This window comes from Urocampus carinirostris, chromosome 2 (assembly GCF_059441175.1).
Source record: "Urocampus carinirostris isolate Australia breed hairy pipefish chromosome 2, RoL_Ucar_1.0, whole genome shotgun sequence".
NCBI classification, from domain to species: domain Eukaryota; kingdom Metazoa; phylum Chordata; class Actinopteri; order Syngnathiformes; family Syngnathidae; genus Urocampus; species Urocampus carinirostris.
This window is the reverse complement of record NC_142350.1, coordinates 42675741-42700543: the sequence shown is the minus strand read 5'-3', so window position 1 is coordinate 42700543 and position 24803 is coordinate 42675741. Positions and strand designations below refer to the sequence as shown.

General features: G+C 39.9%; 1 protein-coding gene across 5 annotated transcripts in view; it reads right to left on the bottom strand.

Annotated features, from left to right (window-relative positions):
- Window positions 1-5400: 5400 nt before the first annotated feature.
- Window positions 5401-24803, bottom strand: part of trak1a (trafficking protein, kinesin binding 1a) — a 73241-nt gene continuing 53838 nt past the window's right edge. For 2 of the 5 annotated variants that reach the window (XM_088326559.1, XM_088326560.1), the window contains 2 exons: window positions 23872-23965; window positions 17211-18732 (listed from right to left, as the gene is read on the bottom strand). In XM_088326559.1, the coding sequence (XP_088182685.1) occupies window positions 17838-18732; window positions 23872-23965 (989 nt within the window). In that variant the 3' untranslated portion in view covers window positions 17211-17837. Of the gene's footprint in view, window positions 5502-17210; window positions 18733-23871; window positions 23966-24803 lie in introns of those variants that run through there. The other 3 variants (XM_088326561.1, XM_088326563.1, XM_088326562.1) reach the window with 3 other exon arrangements.

Below are 24803 nucleotides of genomic sequence, written 5' to 3'. Positions count from 1 at the left end.
TGCGTGCAGCAGCAACCACAGCCTCCCAGACACTGTTCAGAGAGGTGTACTGTTTTCCCTCCTTGTAAATCTCACATTTGATGAGGGACCACAGGTTCTCTATAGGGTTCAGATCAGGTGAACAAGGGGGCCATGTCATTAGTTTTTCTTCTTTTAGACACTTTCTTGCCAGCCACGCTGTGGAGTACTTGGATGCGTGTGATGGAGCGTTGTCCTGCATGAAAATCATGTTTTTCTTGAAGGATGCGGACTTCTTCCTGTACCACTGCTTGAAGAAGGTGTCTTCCAGAAACTGGCAGTAGGACTGGGAGTTGAGCTTGAGTCCATCCTAAACCCGAAAAGGCCCCACAAGCTCATCTTTGATGATACCAGCCCATACCAGTACCCCACCTCCACCTTGCTGGCGTCTGAGGCGGACTGGAGCTCTCTGCCCTTTACCGATCCAGCCACGGGCCCATCCATCTGGCCCATCAAGACTCACTCTCATTTCATCAGTCCATAAAACCTTAGAAAAATCCGTCTTGAGATTTTTCTTGGCCCAGTCTTGACGTTTCAGCTTGTGTGTCTTGTTCAGTGGAGGTCGTTTTTCAGCCTTTCTTACCTTGGCCATGTCTCTGAGTATTGCACACCTTGTGCTTTTGGGCACTCCAGTGATGTTGCAGCTCTGAAATATGGCAAAACTGGTGGCAAGTGGCATCTTTGCAGCTGTACGCTTGACTATTCTCAGTTCACGGGCAGTTATTTTGCGCCTTGGTTTTTCTACACGCTTCTTGCGACCCTGTTGACTATTTTGAACGCTTGATTGTTCGATGATCACGCTTCAGAAGCTTGGCAATTTTAAGAGTGCTGCATCCCTCTGCAAGATATCTCACTATTTTTGACTTTTCAGAGCCTGTCAAGTCCTTCTTCTGACCCATTTTGCTAAAGGAAAGGAAGTTGCCTAATAATTATGCACACCTGATATAGGGTGTTGATGTCATTAGACCACACCCCTTCTCATTACAGAGATGCACATCACCTGATATGCTTAATTGGTAGTGGGCTTTCGAGCCTATACAGCTTGGAGTAAGACAACATGCATAAAGAGGATGATGTGGTCAAAATACTCATTTGCCTAATAATTCTGCACTCCCTGTATCTGTTTTTTGTTTGCCTGTTTGGGCATCTGCACACCCAGGAAAAGGGGGAAGGAGTTTAGATACGACCACTGTCTTCCACAACCAGTCTGGTAGGTTACCCCAGATGTGAAAACTGCAAAAAAAAAGCTTAGGGGCCAGTCACACAGCAGTTTGCGGCTGAATCACGGCCAGAAATTTCTGCCTGTGAGGTCGCCATAGAGACGAGATACAGAAGTGCTTAACACGCGGCGCGGGTGCTCAATTCTTTAGAGCGCGGGTACACAGCCTTTCACGGGCGTATCGAGGCTGAACCACGGCCAGAAATTTCTGGCCGTGAAGCAGACGCTGGTGGGCGCTGTTGGACGCTTTGAGACCGCGATATAGACGAGATACAGCAGTGCTTTACTCGCGGTCGGAAATTCACACGCGGTTGGCCGCGCGAAAAAGTTTTGAGCTGCTCAAAACTTTGAGCACGTGTTAACTGCGGGCGGCACACGAGGTAACGACGCGGAAATGACGCGGAACGACGTGCTCTGGCCGCGGCCAGGGCGTGGTTACACATGGGTAGGACGGGAAATTTCAGCGGGTAATCGTGGGTGGAGCATGGTAATAGCATGTTCTGCGCCTGTATCGCGGTGTTATTACGTGAAATTAGCGTGTTACGCGTGTGACGGTCAAATGCCTTTCTCCGCGTATATACAGCGCGATTTGCCGAGCACACGTCAGTTGTGCTCGAGACGTCAAGGGGTGGACATGGATCTCCGTCACCGTAGTGACCTCGTCTTAATCCATTTTTATTTCTTGACATTTCTTTTCATTTCATAACAAGATGATAAAATAAAAATGAAAAACTATTACAATAATAACATATTGGCTTCTTCGGTGCCATAGCTTGAAATCTTGATCTTCACGGGACTGTGTCTTGAGCGGTTATGATTTCTACAGCCCGGTGTTATGCCGAGAAATGCATCCCTGCCGAGATTTGCATCCCCTCGCTACTACAACCACTTTTACCTCGTTTTATCTCACTTTTAGGGAATGTAATGGCGAACATATAACCACATCCACTTCGTCTTGCATTTGTTAGGAATGTAATGCAACATAAACCATTCCGTCTTTGTTTTTGTTGTGAACGTAATCGAACGGTAATGCACACCGTATATAAAATCCTCCCCCCCTCGCGTGAACGCGCATTCTGCTGCGCTTCCAACAAAAGCGATCGTATTCTATATAAAACGCTTATTAAAACAATAAAGCGAGCTAATTATAACAATTGGGAGATCCTAGTCTATATAACGCGTTTATTTAAACAATAAAGTGCGATCGTATTCTACAAAATGCGTTTGTTAACGCGGATGAAAAAGTCACCAACGTCAATGCACGCTTTTAACAACAGCGATCGCAGCAGAATGTGTGTTCACGCGAGGGGGTGGGGGGTAGGTGGGTGGGGGGGTGGGGTGTTGCGTAGGAGTCGGATTTGGCCACAACACCGTCTCGGGAGCTTTTATACCCGTGGTCCACACGAGAAAATGACGCAGAAATGACGCGATGATGAAGCGGAACAGTCGCCGGCATCTGTTTTGCGGGCATACCACCGATGAACAGCGGGTTGGCCAATTTTGCGCATTTTCCATCGCGGGCAACCACGGGCAAAAAAAACCCGCAAAATTTTAGCCGTGATTCAGCCGCAAACGGCTGTGTGACCGGCCCCTTACCTGTCACTTACAGTTTTATTGACCAGAAAGACATTCTACTCTCATAGGTCTGAACAAGTTTGGCCTGCATAAAAATATTTCACTAGCAATCAGGTATATCATGAAAATATCCAAAAAGGACTAGCAGAATTAGCAGTTTTTCCAGAAACACATTAGCCTTTCCTAGGCGGGAACATTTAATCTCAACCCAATGTCTTGCAGACAGTAGAAGTAAAAAGATTGACTTCGCACTTTTGGTTTTGCTGTTTTTCCCAGAAAGACTTGGCACTTTTCGAGGCCAGAACTACATTGAACATCGACACCATATTTTACAGGCAGGCAGGTTACCCTAGATTTGAAAACTCCCCCCAAAAATCTCACTAGTCGTTCCCTGGCTATGCTAACTCAGCATCAGCACCTTTCACAATGATACATTCTACTCTCTCAGGCCTGAACAAGTTTGGCCAGGATCATTATCTTTTGTAGGCACCGGTTAAGTCACTCTAGAGGTGAAGATGCAGAAAAATGTGTTTTGCCATTTCGCCCGGTCTTCGGTCACAGTAACAATATACAAACTATTGCATAGAATAAAAAAAAAAACCTGAAATGGTACCAACTCGAATGAAATAAAAAAATGAAGTCCATGCGCTGCTTCATTTGAATGAAACAATACTGTATAACAAACAATGTCCGGATGGCTGAACTTGACTTGCTGTTAGCTTGCGATTACCATCACTAATTCCTTTGTTTGGTGTCGCAGTTTAATGACACTTAAAACAGGAATATGTAAAACACGTAGTTATTGATGATAAAAAATAATAAATACTGCATTATATATAAAAAAAAACAACTAATTACGGGCAGCACAGCGGTGCAGTGGTTAGCGCGTGTGCGGCACAGTTCTTGGGTCATGAGATCAAACTTTCCTGTGTGGAGTTTGCATGTTCTCCCTGTGTTTGCGTGGGTTTTCCTACGGGCACTCCAAAAACATACGTGTCAGGTTAATTGGTCCGTATTGTCCTTAAGTGTGAATGAGCGGGTGGCAACCGGTTCAGGGTGTCCCCTGCCCACTGCCCGAAGACAGATGCGATGGGCTCCAGCCCCCGCGACCCTTCTGAGGATAAGCAGTGCAGATAATGAATGAATAAAAACTCATTACATTTCATTAAGATATAAAAATAATGCAAAAGTAAGTTTTTAAATAGTAGGGTAAAAACGCAGCACTATGCAACATAAAATCCCAACAAAAGAGATTTAACAATGAATAAATATAACCATTTAATATATTTTTAATTTTATCTTTTTTATGAAGACTGCACATTACTGTTGAAGCATGTATCTTGATATGTTTTCCATCCACTGTATCGATGATTGCGCGAACTGGCTGGCGGCACCATGACGTGAGTGATTTGTACAAATATATCAACTGCAAACAGTCCTTTGGGGAAAATCGAGCGCAACATAAATAATAAAACACACTGTACTTGTCTATTTGTGTGCCGTGGTAAAATAACCTCACTCACAAGAACGTTTCTGCATACGTTTTTCCCCGTTCGTTTTTCAATGTGACCACAATAATCTCAGCTAATGATTATGTTTACTCTCCCGTTGGCAGGTTCATTCATAATTTGATCAAAATAGCTTCTATGGGAATTTAAGGACAATGAAAATGGCGTTTTTAAGTAGATGAAATTAACAGAGATTGACAACTTTATGCTATTTATCTGTGTAGCAAATATTGATTTGATTAATCATTTAAATAAAAAATAGATTAAGTAATCCGAAGAGACAAATTCAATGTTTTGATTAAATGTGCCTTTGAGTGCTTTTAGAGGAGACAGTTTTATTAAAAAGGATGATGAAAATACCTCGTAATCAGTAATTAATCTGAGGGTGACCAGTGGTCATCAGTGTTAGGCGCGTTGCTGAAAAACAGTAATCAATACCTGCTATAAGTTACTTTATTCAAAAAGTAATTCAGTTACACACGATTACTGACACCCAAAAGTAGCTCGTTACTCTGAAAGTAACTATAGTTACAAATTATTTTGTTAAATCCGACCCTCTAAAACTCGTTTTGAATGGCCACATGATAAAATAAAGTGAACCTATTCAGCAATCTGTGTAAACACTGAAGCCTTCATATTTTTGGGGCTTTTGTAATCTTGAGAAATTGCAAACAAAAACTTAGCGGAGACACTCCATATCCATTTTGCTTCTGGGCTTCAAACCACTCTAAGAGCTACTTTTTCATTTCTTTTCATCTGGGTACCGCCCAAGACATTTTCTTTTTCTTTTACTATCCAGGTATGGTGTATTTCAAAAATAATTTTACAATTAAGACAAAAATTAAGCACAATTGTACTAGAAAGTCTACGCTCACGTTTGCCCCAATGACTTAGTGGTTCGTGTATAAGCCACGCCCCCCTCCCCACACCCTGCTTACTACACGCAACCAAACTTTTGCACACACATAAACTGACCCTGTCACTAACGGAATCGGGATCCATTTGCGTAATATTAACCACAAGTTTTATTGAAAGAAAGAAGAAGGGCTGCGCCCACGTTCCGGTGCTCGCTGGACGGGAGAAGGAAGTCGCTCTCGCAATCGTATTGTTATCCGAATATGGAAGTGGATCTTCCGTAGCGGGCGGTGGCGGTGTCAGGGATGGAAAAACAGGTCGATAGCCTGGACGGAAGAGCAAAAAACGTGGTCGTAAGCCGGGGCGGAAGAACAGACGTGGTCGGGAACAAAAACAGGTCGCACCCGGAGACAAACGGGGAGATCAGGAACAGACAAGTGCAAAAACGGGTGCAAAAACGGGACAGGTGGGAGGCAGGGTCAAAATGCTTGCCTTGTGACAACAGAGGTTCTCAGACAGACAAATGGAGAGTGACAGGACCGGGCTTAAAAAGGTACATGGAGCCAATCAGATAGCCTGCAGCGGCTGGCACTGAATGAGCGGGCACAGGTGATCCAAATTGGTAATCATGACAGACCCCCCGATTTCGGCATTTTATTTTATTGTTGTATATTCGGCTTGGATGTATGTACAGTAGGGAGAATATCTCTGTGAGGAAAAATTCTGCATTCTCATACTATGGGCTTGAGACGGCGCCACCTATAACTGTACTTAGTTGTACCTTGTAGGTAAGTATAAATACGGTATACCCACCCTACATATACTGTTGTGGGACAAATTTGGTGCAGCGAGTATTTGCTGAAAAGCGTTTTTTTCCCCCCTCGTCATTCAAAGATGAGCAAATTCATCAATAAATTTAAATTGCGACCCGTGTCGGTGAGGAGGAAAATGAGCTGTTATAACATACCCGATATGCTGTCAATCAACTGCACGATATTGTTGACGTACACCCTTTTACAAAATATGATACTCTCTCCAAAACAGCTTATTTTAGTTTGGATTAGGGGTGGGCGATACTGGAGAGTAGTATAGATAAATGCTGATCCAGTATTGATACTTTTGGCCTTAATGTCATGATCATATAAAAATTAAATACACATATTTCTATTACAACTGTTTCAGAATAAAAGACAAGCCAGTCAAACTAAAAAAGAGTCAAATAAAAAAAGTCAACATGACAACTATAATACCAACATTTGCATAATATTTTCAAAATAAAGTTAAGTTTGCAAATAGTATGAGTAATACGACGTAAAAATCTTTAACCGTATAAAAATTTAAATACATCAGTGTTTTAGAACACACACACAGGTCAAGAGAGTCAAATTAAAAAAGCAAAAATACAAATACTGTATTTTCTGGATTAGAAGTTGGACCCAAAATCCCTAAATTTACCAGATATTTAAAAGTGCGCCCTATACTCCAGTACGTGTCTATAGAGCTGGATATATGCTCGCTAAATTTGGCAGTGCTTAATTATAACAAAATGTTTCTAATTACGGTAATCATTTATAAATAAATCGATTTATTTTAGTTATTTAGTTATTCCCTAACATTTATGCTCTATAAAATATGTTCTTATCTTCTGTTATAATCTCATGTGCCTTATAGTTTGGTGCGCCTTATATTTGAAAAATAAAAGGAGATATTTTTAAAGGTGCATTCTGTAGTCCGTTTAACACAATAACTTTCATTGCATGATATTTGGAAAATAAAATAAGTAGTGCAAATAGAGAGCAACCACAATTGAATCGTGTTTAAAATTATTAATGTATGTATAATCTTACGACACACTAAAAATATATTGATCGTGAAACTGGGAAGACGACCATTTATCCTGAGACAATAGTATTGATCAGATTCAAAGCACTCACTCAGTATCGGTTATATCGATATTTGGATGCTAAATCTGGGAAAAACGTTTCCATGTGTTTGAGTAACATTGATGATTCGTGTTTCTTAATGTGGCCATTGACCGTAGTCTTTCTATACAAGCACTGCCATATCCATCAGGATTTTACTAGATTTTAGGGTTGTGAAGAAATGCTAATTAAATGACTTTATTGGAGTCAAAATGCAGCGCGGCTTGTCAGAAGGCTTTTGAATATCAAGACACAGCAGCTTGCACACCCCGACGGAGCTTTTATCGTCGCCGGCGACTTTAACCAGGCATGCTTAAGGACTGTACTTCCCAAATTCATTCAATACGTGGGCTGAGCAACCAGGGGAAAAACACTGGACCGTGTGTACAGTAATATCAAACATCTGGTTGGATCCGGCCATCTCTGTCCGTCCCTCACCCCCTCATACACCCCCCTCCGGAGGAAAACAAAGCCTGCATCAAGGACAGTACAACAATTTCTTAGTTCCTTATCTACTTTGTTTTCTTTATAATCACTGTAAAATGTGGAACTGGAGTGCCACGTCCAATTTCGTTGTCACAATATATTCAACCCATGTTGTAACAATGACAATAAAGGTATATTCTATTCTATTCGATTCTATTGAATCTACTTCTTATTGATTTCCCCTTTTTTAAGAGTTTGTCACATTTTTGGAGGTGGACCCAAATGTAGGGAAGCCGAATAGAGGCAGTTGTGCGCAACAAAGGATGCAATTTATTAACAAAAGAAACAAAAAACAAATCTGACATTGTGACAGAAGAGCATCAGCAGGCTTGGTTTGTGTTTGGACATGTTCTTTTTTGTGTGACGCTTTGTTTGTTACTTTGTTCCTAGGTTTTAGTATCAAATACCACCAGCCCTGCAAAACGTGCAAACTAAGGCAAACATATTTAAATTAGACTGTCTCCAAGTGTTATTTCTCATTTACTTTATTTCAACCTTTGCTAGTAAAAGTAAGAAACATTTCTTTCTTGTTTTTGATTTTTTAAATCTAAATAAAGTGAGCAAAACTATTTCAAATTTTACATAATCCTGCAAATGTTTCACTTTTCTTATTTTCTTAAAGTCATTTATAAAACAGGAAATTCATGTTTAAAACGAGTATAACTATCTAACACTAACACGATACACCCCTATGAAGCTTCTCCTGAGTTAACGAATACAGTTTCTTGGCCATGAAGGAACATCTATCTAGTATTACATCATTAAAGAAAAAAAATCAATGTTCATCTTGCAAACAATTTCATCATTATCACTATCTATTCTTTCTTTACTGGGGTTATCTTCCCCAGAGCCACTGGTGATCTGCAGGCTAGAGCAAAAAAAAAAAAAAAAAACAAGAAAAAAAAAAAACATTGTAAATTTAGAGATGGTCTTGATTTTTGTAAAATAGATTGCAGGAGTTAGTTTTTGCCGCAAATAGAAAAATCCTCATCTCTATTTGTACTAACTTCAGATCTTTGTCGTGTCAATCATGCTTCAGTTTTAACAACGGCTATATGAGCAGATCCATGTTTATTCCACTAGCACCCCGAGCTAAATCCAATTTTCCTTTATTGTACTTCATTCAATTGCAGTTGCCCGCAAAATCCCTGCAATCAAATAGAAATATTGTTAATAGTTGAAGCTGTCACGGGGAAGTGAAATAAGACTAGCGCTGCTTCAAGTCATCCCCAGCAGAAGACTCACAATCTCATTTTGTTGCTCCTCCAGGAGGTGCCGCTAATGAATGTTTCTGCTGCAACAAACAAAGTTGGATACATTGCAGGCCTTTAGCCACCAATTCACTGATAATCAGAAAATGACAGTGTTTTGCATCCCAGTTTCTTTAATTAAGAAAACATTGCGCTTTACTCACTAAGTAGAAAGGAACAAGTCATAGAAAACGAGAATTGAAAAAAAGAGAAAGACAGTAACTCAGAGTTACAACCCAATTGAAAGACTCTGTATGCTGATGTCCATGTTTTTAATTTTCAGTTTGCATTCAGCTTGTGAAATGGATTTGCAGTTGAGGATGCCTTGTGATTGTGTGTTCACACTATAAGTACTAGGGGTTGGCGATACTCTTAGTGTCAATCTGATCCAAGTCAATACACGGCAGTATCGTTCGATAATGATACTTTTTCCTTGGAAATGTTATGATCATTGAATAATTGACTTGAAAATTCACAATACACACAGAACAAAGATGTTAGGCACTGAGTATGTTTCATATTTTTTAAGAAAAAACAAAAAACAACTCAAACTTGTATTTTATGAAGAATACATAGAAATATAGAATATATTTTCTAGCTGTTTCAGAACAAAAGCCAAAAAAGTTAGATAAAAAGAAGCAATGTTACGAAAATACGAATTAACAACGTAAAATATATCTTCCATAGGACAATATTTACAAATTATATACAAATAAGTCATATAACATACAAGCCCTTTTGGCTCTGTTTCCACAGGGACAGCGGATTAACAGGTTTTTGTTCAGGAACAGTAACATGTTTACATTTCTTTGGTCACAGCTCAATGCTCTTTGTAGGGTGAACTTCTTCTAAAAAAAATTTTAAGAATTTATACAAATTTGCTAAAGTATCGGATAAGGCAAAAGAGTGCCTGTCAGTCACTCAAACAGAACGAAACATAGAGTGTGATCAACGGTGAGAGAGAGAAGGACTGTGCTATGAACATATAGAAACAGCCCTTTGGGGAAATAGGTGGAGAGTGGAAGTATCGATCCCACGATATGATTATTATCACATCCAAGATTTGGCTTAGTATCGATATCTGGATCTATCCTCCCACTCATAATTAGTACTGTATCTTCCTTCCGCATGACAGCATCACATTCATCAGGTCCTAATTCGAAAGTACATTGTCATTGGCGTGCAAAGTCAAGCATGGTAAAAGTCGGTCCGATGAAACGAAAGGAGGCTTCGTTGGACTCGGCTCAAGTGGGTCGGAAAGAGATTTTATTATCAGTTATAATGGTGTGGCAACCGTCCAATCAGAAGCAAGAAATAACATACAGTTATGCCGTTAGCTGTGTTCTTATCGATTAATTTATGAGAGAGAAAAAAAAGTGAGTAAAACATGTCTAGAAATTTCTCTGAGAGTGAAAACTTCTTCAAAGGTGGATAGAGGGAGGGACTGGAGGGTTGGATAAGGGAACTTGTTTGTCCGAAACAGATCAATCACTACCAGAGTAAGTCATACATTTTGGAAATCATTTTTGATATCTGTAGCCAATTATAACAAAAACAACAACAGTTGAATCCTTTGAAAATTATTTTATTAGTTTTGATGGTCAAAACAGGAAAGAATTGGTGGATCATGTATCTGTTATCCTATTCTACATTTGTATTTTTTATCATTTATATTTCTGTATATTTTGAACATTATTTTTGTTTTTATTTCAATGTTCCTACCTTTCCTTTAGTTACCTTCATTCAAGATTAATACAAGCCTATTTTTTAGGATGGATACTGCTGAACACAATTCCAGGACCTGCCCAAGCCCTCATGGGGCCCCAAGATCAATTAGATCTGCGCGTGTGCGGCACAGTTCTGAGGTCATGAGATCGAACCTCTTGAGTGGAGTTTGCATGTTCTCCCCGTGTCTGCGTGGGTTTCCTTTGGGCACTACGGTTACCTACATTTCAGGTTAATTGGTCAGTCCAAATTGTCCCTAGGAGTGAATGAGCAAGTGAGTTGTCTGTCTCTATGTGCCTTGCAACCGGCTGGCCACTAGTTCAGGGTGTCTCCTGTCCACTGCTCGAAGATAGCTGGAATGGGCTCCAGCACCCCTGCGACCCTACTGAGGATAAGCAGTGCAGATAATGGATGGATGGATGGTATTAAACAAAATCATGCGTGCACTTGCTCCCTCACATCTATCAGATTTAATTTCCCCCTATGTTTCGTTCCGGAGCCTTCGCTGTGAAAATGCTGGTCGACTAGTGATCCCAGAACCAAGAAGTGAACCGCAGGTTCGAGAGCGTTCTCAATTCAGGCCCTAGTGTTGTGGAATGCTCTGCCCACTGAGATTTGATCTGCAATCTCAGTGAAAATGTTTAAATCTAGGCTTAAAGCACACTTCTATTCTCTAACTTATGTAAGACCTATATTTCATGTTGACAATATCTGTGTATTATTTTTTATTGCAACATCCGTTGCAGCCTGGTCATCCTGAAAGGGGGATTACCTCATGTGCGGGCCCTTCTAGAGGTTTCTTCGTGTATGTTTTAGATCAGGGGATGGTGTAATAATAGCTTGTAGCTTGGAATAATCTGTGGTCTGTCCAGCCCCTTAGGATCATTGTAAATAAGGGCTATACAATTAAACTTTACTTGACTGGATTTGACCTAATTTTTGGGGTATAATGTGGTGTGCTTTGTAGTGCAGAAAGTACGGTACTTTTCTTTCTTAAAACTCCCCAAAAAACAAAAAGGATCTTGGAAGATTCCAACATCCAGATTGAGGGATAAGATGAGCTCTGCTGGCCTTGTTTCCAAGGCAAACTCAAAGCTTCACAAGCTCATTCTTGCATAAAACTCTCAGCTTTTGGGACCAGCTGTGCTGACTTCTGCTGCCTCGTTGTAGATGAATGCAATCCCCACACAAGTAAAAACTCATCTTAGTTTTGCTATATGTTTTCAGTAATTAGGTACAGTAACTAGTTACTTCATTTAAAAAGTAATTCTGTTAATCCCCCCGCACCTCCAGATTGCTGACACCAAAATGTAGTGCGTTACTTTGAAAGTAACTAGTTAAAAATGGCCGTATATACTATATATACATATAGGCCGACCCTATAGAACTGCTTTAAAACAGCCACATAAAAACTAAAACCAAGAAAACATGTACAATAACCTGTGTAAGCAGTGATCCCTTCATATTTTTTGGCCTGTCCCATTTTGATAACTTGCGAACAAACATTGATGTTGGGTTGAGAGGATCCAAGTGGGGACACACGTGCAGATTGACCGACTTTATCAGGAGTAAGGGAAGTAACAAAAGGCGCTTCGTAGAGGAAGGTAATAGAAAGACTAGTGACAAAAACCGCAGTCTATAAAAAGGCAAGGCTGGAGTAAATACAAAGTCTTATTAATAAGCATGATGGGCTTTTCTGAGGGCGGTGCGGACGTACATGAACTTTAGACACTCTGACGTTTAAAGTCAGTCAAAGCAGTTCTTGAATACTGAAGTTCTAATGATCATCAGAATCAGTCCTCTGATGGGCGTTGCAGTGGGGAAAAACACTCCATCTCCATTTTGTCTATAGCAGTTGCATCAAACAGGCGGCCCGTGGGCCGGATCAGGCCCGCTAATGGATTGAATCAGGCCTGCGCGATAACGGTCAAAGAAACACAGAGAAACAAAGAGAAAAGCGAGCCGCAGGTTGAAATATGTCCACTTGATGTTGCCAAAGCCAGGTGCCTCTCACAAAGACACTGTACTTTTATTTCTTTCTCTCTCTCACTCTGTGTCTCTCTTTTTCTCTTTCTCTCTGTCTTTTTACATTCTTTTGCTCTTTCTTCCTTTTCTCTCTTTCTCTGACTCACTTTCCCCTTCATTCTTTCTCTTTGGGTTTCTTTTATTCGCTCTCTTTCTTTTCCCCTCTCTCACTATTTTCCTTTTTGTCTCTCTTGTTTCTCACATTCTCTTTCTTTGTCTCACCCTTTTGCTTTTCCCTTCTTTCTCTTATTTCTTACTTTCTCTTTCTTTTTCTTCCTCTCTACTAGTACAGCCCCCGAGAGAATGTTTTTTCTATCATGTGGCCCCCGAGTTAAAATAAGTTTGACACCCCTTGTCTATAGGCTATAGAGGTCCATAGTTGAAAGTTCTTCCTGTGTTCCGTTGCAACGCGTTAGTCAAAACACTGTATGTTATGTATACAGAGCTGCCAAATACTGAAAATTTTATTTCAGAATGGATAAAGAAAAAATTCTCAGATAGTGAAAAAAAAATCCTAGTAGAATTCCATCCATCCATTATCTGCACCGCTTATCCTCAGTAGAGTCGCGGGGGTGCTGGAGCCCAACCCAGCCATCTCCGGGCAGTGGGCAGGGGACACCCTGAACTGGTTGCCAGCCAGTCACAGGGCACACAGAGATGGACAACCCACTCACTCAGGGAGTAACTGGAGGAAACCCACGCAAGCACCGGGAGACCATGCAAACTCCACACAGGAAGGTTTGATCTCATGACCACAGAACTGTGCCGCACACGCGCTAACCACTGCGCTGCCGTGCTGCCGCCCCTAATAGAATTTAAGAGCGCTATTTTAGGTAGAAACAGCTGATGACAATGCGTTTTGTAAAACTCCTGGCTAAATTTGTTTTCACTTGCTATTTTTCTCATGCATTAATTTTATCCATCGAATTTCACAGAAAAGAAAACTCTTTTGGGCTACTCATAATGCATTTTGTGTTTTCAAAAACTATTAAAACGTGCTTTAAAAGGGAGATAATTTATTACCTTGCTTTAATTTTGAGCTATTCAAAACCAATTGGAATTGTTTTTAAATGCCAAAATATGAAGATATGTCTTTTTGAAACACCAGCTGTGATATAAGATAAATTGGATAAACCCAACTTATATTTTTTTCCTTTGCTAGGTAGGGTACCAGATTCGAAACTGTATCGTTGGATACAAAAAAATAAAATGAATATTTTTTCATTTTATTTTATTAATTTTTTACCCTCCCGGCTCTATTGCAAATCATTTGAAATGTTTTTAAATCCAATGTTGGCCCACATCCCCAATCCCCCTGCTTTAAACACCGTAGAACTCTTGGTCTTAAATGCACCAAAAGCGTATTCGAACCAAGAGCACCATCTAGAGGAGAAAAGAAACCCTGCTCGATCCGCCCCCTCCTTCTCCCCCCATTTTCCAAGTTTTCATAGAAAATGCCCATTTCTTGGTTTGCTATAAAGTGGCGTAGTACACTACTAAACAAATCTTAGTATTTGGTAGCTCTGTGTATTCATAACATACAGTCAGTAATATTCCGGTTTAGAGTTTTAGAGTAGCGAAGTAAAATAAAACATAACGTTTCTCGAATTCACTCAGAAATTGTGTTTTCTTTGCTTCTTTGAAGAACCTTGTTCACATTTGATTTTTTATTGAAATATGAAGTTTATTTTATTGGGTGCATTCATGTACATTTTTCGAAAAAAAAAAAATAATAATAATAAAACAATATTAATAATAATTGATTTATCAACTAGATAAGATAGATGACTGGTCGTTAAAATGAAATAGAAATAAAACGCAGTTATTAAAAGATTAGTAAACTTAAAATTTAACATTTAACGCCTAATCCAAGTAAGATTGCTCTTTTACTATAATTTATGTTAAAGGTAATCGTTTGGGATGTCCTTAAAAAGGTGAAAGTAGAATATTTTCACAATTAAGTACTGTAGTTGTTGAGATTGCCCAAGTAAGTTCAAATTGACTATATACATTTTTTCCCACTGCCACTATTTGCTTTGCTGTTACGTGTAGCAAAGCTGTTCCGGCCGCGGAACATATTAGGTAGTAGGTAAAGCGGGTGTGGATAGGGGCTTTATCCTGGTCATCGTAGTTTTTTTTCCTAGTGTAGCATGTACCGTAGTTGGTGAATGTGAGACGAGGCCTGTTTCAAGTAAAGTAATCCCTTATTTTTTGCGGGGGTTGCGTTAAAAAAAGTCCCGCAGTAGTCAAAACCCACAAAAAAGAAACCTTTATTTACTTTTTATCCAAGAACAAACCCAATTTACAGGCTCAAGTATTTGTTTAACAAATAAAAGTATTCTACTTTAAAAATACTTTTTAACACATAACTTTTGTAATGTCACAATTCAAATTAATAAATCCATTTTGGAATTATTGCACAACTGAATGGAATAAGGACTCAATCCACCTTACTTTAATTGATACTTTGCCCCCATCATGAGGACATTATGGAAAAAAAAAAATCTTCCGGTTCTGTCCTACAAAAAAACATATATTTTTACATTATCAAACATTTTTCCAAAATGTAACAGGGAGCAACATGTTGCTTCGGAACTAGTTTAGCAGGTTTAGAGGTCCACATTTGTTGGCGATGGAATGCACCCGCCTCTGTTTAGGCAATAGCGCCCAAACGTAGGTTGCGCTGCGCAAGAGACGGATGCGCGGATCTTCCACAAAGATGAAACAATGACAGGTAAGTAATATTCATTTTTTTTTAGTCAGCGAGAGAGAGGAAACCTGACCCGAATTTTGAGCCGGGCCCAAGATCTAGCCTCTAATTGTTGATTATTTTGTTAATAAATACCAATATTTTTAAGCACCTTGGTTCCCGCCTCCTTGTGTTTGCGTCACCCAAAAAACTGTGCCCATTTTTTTCCAAAGGAAGTAGACATCATTCATATTTCAGTATCTTTATTAATATTTCATACAGAGTATGTTTCTGTAAAATATCCTTTCCGTGAAAATAGTTTTCTCCTCTTACGTTTAACAAATATATACGATTTACTTTATAGCAACACATGTTGTTTTTTTCAATTAATGTGGACAGATGGATACATTCAGAAAAACACTCCGACCTACATCTAGAGGTTGTTTCCATACGATGCAAGTTTAAAAATGGAAAAGCGACAAAGACTAAATTAAGCACACTTTGCAGAAATAAACTCGAAAACGCTAATGTAACAATTTGAAAACAAATGACGAGCATTTTGGAAACAGCAATAAAATGTTCAGTTACCTCTATCCATCTGATAGAAAGTTCTCAATAAAAGCAGTATATCTGTGCAATATTTTAATCCTGCACGCAGTTTGTTGCCCTTCCGCTAAGAGTAACTTCGAATTTAGATATGGGCATCCCCATTTTGACATAGAATTCTTTTACAAAAATATACCATTGATTAATCGTTTGTGAAACATTGCACACTTTCCGCAGAATACCCAAGAACACATTCCAAAACATCACACATTCATTTAAGAGGAGAAACACATCATACATGTGACCGTTAAAGGGACAATGTGTATTTCTTGACCACTAGATGTCGTTGTATAGTGTAGTTAAACAGGAAGCACAAAGAGGAATACCAACTACGGAAACTCAAAATGACCGAAACAGGTAAGTTTACAATTCTGCCATGGCCGAGCAACATCCATTCAGTCCGTTGGTTGTTTTTCTGTCTTTTGTGTACCTCAAATACTTTGTGAAAAGTAAAAATGTAAGACAGTCAAATATTAAAGAGTGTTTGTGGCATATATCAACATTCAAACAGAGCAAAGAACCCACTTTGAAAAAAAACGGTTGAATTTTTTTTAAAACCTGTGTAAAGTTTGGAAGTTCGCCCTTCCAATTTGTACAGCAATGTGACATCAATCGTGTCACGATTACCATAATCCTTAAAATGTATATATACACACCACACACACACATATATATATATATATATATATATATATATATATATATATATATGAATATAGACGCTCCTTTACATACACTCGAGTTACGAAAAACGGTAGATAGGAATCTGTTTATCGGGATGTCAAAAAATATCTGGACATTGCTGTAAGTTAGATTTTGTATTGCGCACCTTTTTCTGAGTACTGCACAGGACAGTACAGTAGTGCTTCTTTCCGCCGTTACCGGCATGTGGCGCTGTGAGGGCTCAACCAGCTTCCATGCTGATGAAGAAACTCGGCTTACTCTTCCTAGCTCGTGTGTACACATATTATACTGTGTCTCCAGCGCACCAAGAACTTTGACATTTTTATTGTTTAGTATCTTGATGCTGTTGACAAAATAGTTGGATCGCTTTTTTTTGGCCACTTTCTACCACGGAGGAGGAAGTCGCCTCACTCTTGAAGCTCAACTTCCAAAAGTAAGTTAAACTTTATTTATTTTTCTAGAGCATATTATTTTGGAAAGTGTTTTTTTTTCCAGTACAAAACAATACAGGTTACCTTGAACATACTCATATGAACCTTAAGCATACAAAATATAGCACTAAAGCAACTTGCGAACAAATTCAACTTACTAATGATCATTTTCGTAAGTAGGGCAGCGTCTGTATATATATATATATATATATATATATATATATATATATATAAAAATAAATCGTAGTCAGGTGCGGCCTATGGTCCAGAAGTTACCATATGTCAGCTCCCTCTCGGTTAGGTAGATGTTACTTATTTATTAAAAAAAAAAAAGAGGAATTTACCGACGTATGAGTATTTTAAAACATGCATGTTTAAATAAAAGTTTTGGTGTTTTCGCGTATTATAAAGTTCAACGTTTTTTCAATGGCAGATTTTTACCACAAGCAGGCGCTTACTATTAGACACTGTCCCTTTTAACTTTTAGATTTAGGCAGGGGCCTCAAACTATCATCCTGCAGGGTGCAATTGTTGCCACTGACTGCGATTTTTGAGAGCCTTTGTGTAGGGCTTCAGATGCAATAGCTTTTCACATATATAGGTATCTTGTCTGAACATGAAATATTGAAGGTGATGAAGAAGATTCATCTAGACTCTCACTCTCACTAAACAATACACACTGTCCCTTAAAACATTCAAAATAAAGTGGGGGCCTCGAATGATCATCCCGCCGGTTACAATTGGCCCCCGGGATGCAAGTAAGAGACACCATGGTGAAGGGCTTCACACACAATAGCTTTCTTATATATAAGTATCGGGTCTGCACCAATAATATTAAAGATGGTTATGAAGGAGGATCATATTGACTGTTGCTAATTGAATTTTGTAGCATTTTGCTCGAGGTTAATTGTCTCTGATCAACTTCTAGGAGAGGTTGTGATTTTTTGTGTGTTTGTTTTCTGTCGTGTGTGCATTCAGGTTGTGTTTGTGGGCATTGCATCGATTGTGGAACGATGATGTCAGTAGTATGGGGACCCCCTGGATCTTTCATAGCCATGCTGGCTCCAACCGTGGCAGGATAGCTTCTATTCCTCCTCAATCCAGTGTTCAGACCTATTGCAGTGCAGTCGAGCCAGCTAGAGCGCAACGAAGCTAACAGAGAACTCGCCGTTGTGACCGAAGCAGCGTGAGGCTGCCGGGTGTGGAAGCTTTTCAGTTTTTCCACGAGTCTCAGGTTTAAAATCTCGGTAGATTTGTCATTTTCCGACCGGCAACCTCGCTCCCTATCGGCCTCGCTGAACACTTCCTTCAGGATGACGCGTGCCGGCCTAGAAGCTAAAAAAGTGTCAAAATCTGACAGGTGGTCATCAAATGGGCTAAACTGAAAATCTAAACAGGTGGCAGAAGAAAGCGGTGAATCTGAAGGCTGGAGGACAAAGAGGTTGTCATGGGGTTTCCCTATCAACATGTCAACATTCTCCTCCTCGGTGGGTCCTCTGTCCCGGTTGCTCGGATCACACGCCGATGCGGAGATCCCATGCTCTTCGAGGAGGCGTCCGATGCCTAGCGAGGCACTGGAGGTCTTGGTGGCGTCTCGAAGGTTAGTGGAGGATTCAGTCAGGGAGAGGGACAAAGAGAGGCGGCGTGGTGTACAGCAGGGTGTGTAGTTTGGGGTATGCGAAGCAGAAAAGACTGCTGGGGTGGACGATGTACTGCTCTGACAAGAAGATAGAGGCGAGCTGTAAACGGACATATGAAGAATGGTGGTGGAGTATGGACGGATGTATGGGTGCAGGGAAAGAAACAGACATTCATTAGATCAGTATTTACAACTATAATCTACCAAATAGAACTCAATATTGAGTTAGTGAGAATATTAGTCACATGCAACTACTCCAGCCTTGTAACCATAGCACCTCAATGTAGTTGATTTGAGCGAGCTTAGTATATAAATCAAGGGTGTCCCAAAAATGAATACAAATTCTAACAGCTAATAACTCAATTATTCTTTTTTTTATAGCTTGAACCTATTGAACCGAGTAATGGCATCCGAACCTGACTTTGGAGAAATTTATTCTAAAATACTCCTGGAAGTACGCAAAAGCAGTATAGGTGCAAAGACAATGTAGTAAAGTTTAACAAAGAACATCCAATGTGAGTTACTGTTACTTGAATCAGAGATACATTTGAAGCTGATGGAACTGTTCAGGACGCCTATAAGAAAAATTCCGAAAGACCAAACATCGACAAGCCACACAAATGAAGTTGTCAGTCCGTCAACGAACCTCTTGCCCGCAAGACTTGGGTTTTGACTCGGTCCTGTTTCCTGTTGGTATTTCCTGTCTGGTGTTGTTCACGTTTATTTTGTCCTGTTTAATATCGGTTTCCAGTTTCGTTCCCGTCTAGTTTGTCCTGTTTAATTTTGATATCCTGTTTTGATATCAATCCTGTCTGTCCCATTGTTTAATATCGGTTTACAGTTTTGTTCCCGTCTAGTTTGTCCTGTTTAATTTTGATATCCTGTTTTGATATCAATCCTGTCTGTCCCATTGTTTAATATCGGTTTACAGTTTCGTTCCCGTCTAGTTTGTCCTGTCTATTTTCGATATTCTGTTTTGATATCAATCCTGTCTGTCCCGTCCTGTCTCGACCCCATCCGTCCGATATCTTCTCGGACAATTGGTATCAACCTCATTATTAATCAAAATGACAACAATCCATCACTTAAAACTCGAGGCATTTTTAGACCTTTGGCTATAAGAATGAAGTTTTCCTTAATTTGAAGACAATGAATTGTTGTCAGCCTTTAGTCTAAATTGGCCTCGAAAGGTCTTATTGCACAGCAATACACGCCTGCCATGCCTTTCCTCACCCACTCATTGGGCCTGCTCTACGCCAGCCATTACAACCACATGAAATAATTCCACTTCCTCCTCCTCAACACATGATCTGCCAACCAATGGAATCAAGGAGACAATGTCAACTAAGTGGTATGGCTCCAGTATTTTGATGCATTCCATAAAAGTGGGAAGTTGGAGTTTTTCAACCTCCGACCAGGGAAATCTAATTGGAATGACAGTCGAGGCTAGAAGTCCTAGCCGCAGTCGGGGAACAGATACAGTATGTACCCTGACTTTATCGAGTTGCTTCAATTAGACGTCACTTGACAAAATGGCGATTCGCATGGAAACACATGGTTAATGGTAAATAAAACATGATTAACTTGGTTAAAGAAGGCAGTTTACAGTGAGCGCTTTTGACACCAGCTGCCATTTTTCCTCCACAATTTGAGCTCTTGCGAGAGGGCAGGTTTGCTGGAGGTTCAAATGTCTTTTAATGAGCGAAAAAAACAACTATTGGTGATCAGTCGTCTTTGCAGTTTACATTTGCTTGGAACACTTTGAGGTCGTGTCTGGTACCATCAGAGTGGGATCAATCCAACTCCCCAACTTTCTGGAATGCAGCATTACGAGAGAGGCACCATATAATAAATGATTTATTAAAGGGTAGACTCACACTAGGAACGATTCTACCGTACGTGCTGAAGCCTGACTTTTTCCTTACCCCTGTCCCCCTTTGGCCCATACTCACAATACTCTACCAAATCATGCCTGATCCCATTTGCCTTAAATATGTTCGTTATTATGATGATTCTCCACAAAAATAAAGGGTCATTTTAAGCGGGTGGTTGTTTTGTCAGTTTAGCAGCGCTATGGAGAGCAAACTTTACAACATGGTACAATTCTTTTTACTTTAAAGGTTTGAGGTGTCCTTAAAAAGCTGAAAGTTAAATATTTTATCTATTAAGTATGCGTTAACAGTTCCAGATTAATTTAAACGAGCCCTTTTGCGTTATTGCCTCCTTAGCTATCCGCTCATATCTTACTTTTAGCAAAGCTGTTCGGTGAACACATTATGTAGGAGGAATGGGGAGACAGGGGAGAGGAGTCACATCATGTGTTTCCAGGAGTTTACGCACTAGAAAATAACAAAACGTACAACACTAACGACACCAAGCGGAAAAATAAAATAAAAATAAAGTGATTTAATGACAACAGAAAGTTCCCTCTTTTTTTCGTGAGGAAATATCCGTCAAATGCCCATATTCATTATGAATCCTGCGAGTTGCCCGAACATTTCCACCATGATACAATATTCGCCAATTTATGAGATAAATGCAAAATTGGTTTGGCAATCAGTCTCCCTGTTACATTTATTACAATACAAATCCCTTTAAACCAGGGGTATCAAACTCCTTTTAACTCAGGGGCCACACGATAGAACAAACATTTATTCGGGGGCCAGATTAGTAGATTAGAGAGAAAGAAAAAGAGAGAGAACGAAATATGACAAAGATAGGGAGAGAAAAAGAGAGAGGGTGGGACAGTGAAAGAGAGAAAGGCAGAAAGAGAGAGAGAGAGAGAGAGAAAAGATAGGGATGGAGAGAGAATGTGAGAAACAAAAGAGATTAAAAGAGAAATAGTGAGAGAGGGGGAACAAAAGAGAGAGAAAGAAAGAAATCGAAAGAGAAAAAGGAATAGAGAAAGAGAGGAGAGAAAGAGAGAAGGGGAAAACAGGAGAGAAAGGGAGAAAAGAGGGAAAAGAAAAAAAGGAAGGGAGAGCAAAAAAGGCAAAAGGTCACAGAGAGAGAAATAAAACAAAGAGGAAGAAAGAAAGATAAAAAAGAGAAACAAAGAGTGAAAGAGAGAGATAGTGAGAGAAAAAGGGAAGAAGAGAGAGACACTGACACAAAGACACAGACACACAGAGAGAAAGAGAGAAAGAAAGAAATACTAGTACAGCGTTTGTGAGATGCCCCTGGCTTTGGCAACATCAAGTGGCTATATTTCAACATTTTCTTTTGCGCTTCCCTCAGCATTGTCTCACGGTCCGGATTAAATCCCTTAGCGGGCCTGATGCGGCCCGTGGTCCACCCGTTGACACCCCTGCTCTGAGGCGTCATTCTTATGTGCTTTTTCATCTTTGTATGATGTTCCAGTCTACCATCGTGCAAGTACGAGCACCTACATGATTGACACGTTTGACAGAGGCTGCGATGATGGGGTGGCGGCAAGTAAAAAAGGTTAAAAATTCCGCACAGCTCCTTTAAGATTCTCGTTGCCTGCTTTATACACCTGAAATCTAAATTAGAGAATAACTTATAAGAAATGTAATACATTTAAAGAAATACCATCTTCACTGCTCAACAGTTTAAGGACATTGTGTTGTGTCAATATCATGCTTCTTTTTCACACATGGATAAGGCATTTCAACAGAAAAACCCGTGTGTTGCCAAAAATACACTGATCAAACTTAGAGGACACTTTCAGGTGCCTCCCACTTAATGGTGGTAATCTACAGCATGGCGCTAATTTCATGGATTATCTGTCAACCCCTATTTAACTCGCATTCTAACTACCAGTTTCCCTGTCTTTGCAAGATGGTAGGCCATTCTAAAGAGACAGAAAGCCTCAGGTTGTCCAGATTAAAACAAAAAGGATGACCCTATCAGCCATAGCAAGAAATGTTGATCTTTCCAAATATGTGATTTCAAAAATATTGAATCTTTACAAAACTGTAAACTCATGTGAATCGTCTATGAAGGCTGGTCGTCCACGGAAGACAAACGTAAGAGAGGACAGGTCACTGTGGACGATGTTAATGGGTAATCGTTTACACACTGCAGCAGGATTTGCTGAACATGGTGAGGCTCTGTCTTGCCATACCGCCCGTGTCTGGGAATTTAATAGCACTTGGACTGAAGGCCCACACTGCAGTGACCAAACCTCTAATTAGCAAAACAACTCAAACATCTACATTGAGCTTTGCTGAGGAGCATGTTGTGTGGACAGAGAACTGGTCCAGAGTTCATTTCAGGGTTGAAAGCAAATTAAATTTATTTGGGTCTGATGGGAATCATGTTGGGCAACACGTTGAAAGAAGACTAAACCCTATGTGTGTAAAAAAAGTCAGTGAAAGGTGAAGGGGGAAGTGTCATGGTTAGGAGCATGTTTTCTGCAGCAGGAGTTGGGTCTCTTGTAGAGTTAAATGGCTGAATGAATGTAAATGTATATTAGAACCTTCTTCAACAACACGCCTGATTAGCCAGCAGGATACTGCTCCATGTCACACAGCATAACTGGTAACGAATTTCCTTGAAGGTAAAAAACATTGACTTAATTGCATGGCCTGATGAGAGGTCTGATCTTAAACCAATAGGAAACTTCTGGAAAACCCTTGGTGACAAAGTTATGGTCAAGGAGCCTACTACAATAACCAAAGTGTGATGGAGGCTGGAAGAAGAACGGACCAAAATAACACCAGAGCAGTGTGAGAGACTAATGCTATCCTTTGGATTCAGATTTTTGGAAGTAATTAACAGCAGAGGCTTGTACACTTTTTACTAAGTGCTGACTGAGGTACCCCTCAGGATGTTTTCCCCGTGCCAAGGTCATAGGTGTTCTCTAATTTTGATCAGTGCGTTTTCTGAAAAATAAATTTTTGTGTTAAATGCCTTTAGTCATTTTGTCAAAGAAAAGTGGTATAAACACAGCAAAATGTCTAAACTGTTGAGCAGTGAGGATCACATGATTTCAAAAGTATTCAAATTTTTACAAGTTGTCCTCAAATTTTGATATTTGTTGTCATGGTTACTTGTGGCGCAGCGACTACTCCTGTGGCTCTGCAGCCAATTCTACTGCCAACCTCTCTCATGTGGGGCAAACTGGGGATCCATGCCGTGATCAGGCACAGATTGCGCTCACACTAGTCACACTATCACGAAAATCCGAAAATTTAGCATAAATCGTGCTTGGCCATGGGACAATGGCCCTAGTGTGAGTGTGCCCTAAAACAAACTTTTAAGTAATTTAGCTTACCTTGAGGATATCTGATCAGAGGGGTGGAGTATCCTGCAAGTAGTGAACGTATAGGTGGAGCTAGTGTGGGACAAACACTTCACTGGGAAGTTGACTAAGTGAGAGAAAAGAGGAAAGTTGGGGTTGATTAAATTGACACATTCACAGCATTCAGATTAATAATATGAATCATGAATTCACCAATATGGATCACAAACATGCAGAAAAAAGACCCAACATTTGCAGCAGAAACCCAAAGCACCAGCTTTTTTTATTTAACAAGGTTACAGAGGTACGATCTTAAGCTTAAATCCGAGTTCGAGCCCAACGCTTATTTTAGCCCGGGCCTAAGATGTCAATCTATAAATTCAGGCTACGCTAATATCGCCTCGCTGATGCGCTTCGAGGCTGTAAGTAGTTTTGACCACAAAAGAACGTGGTCCACAAAAAAAAATGACGTATTGCTGCTGTGGCATGATTTCAAATGTTCCGTTCGACTCTTTAAAAAAAAAAACCCGTGACCCTACTGAGGACAAGCGGTGCAAATAATGGATGGATAAATCACATCTCCTTTTCCTGAGTTCTCAAAGATAAAGTCTGAAATTTTGGGTTTCCTTTGGGCTCGGTCCTGCAAATAAGGGCAATTGATATGACTCGGGCTGAGTTGAGCTTTAATACCTGCTGGATTATTTTAAGCCTGATCTTACCTCTGTAAAGTTAGTACTTGCAACATGAAGCTTTTCAGATTGTAATAAATCATTGCTTAGGTCAGGGGGCTCATTACGTAGATCGTAATCTACTGGTAGATCACAGGACTATTACTGGAAGGTCACAGGAAACTTTGTATTTAGGGACACACTGTCATCTGGCGGTCAAGTGCAGCATGTTAGCATTACAGTGTTAGTTATTATGACTTGACACTTTTTACTATGAGACTGTTGTTTTATTTTGAG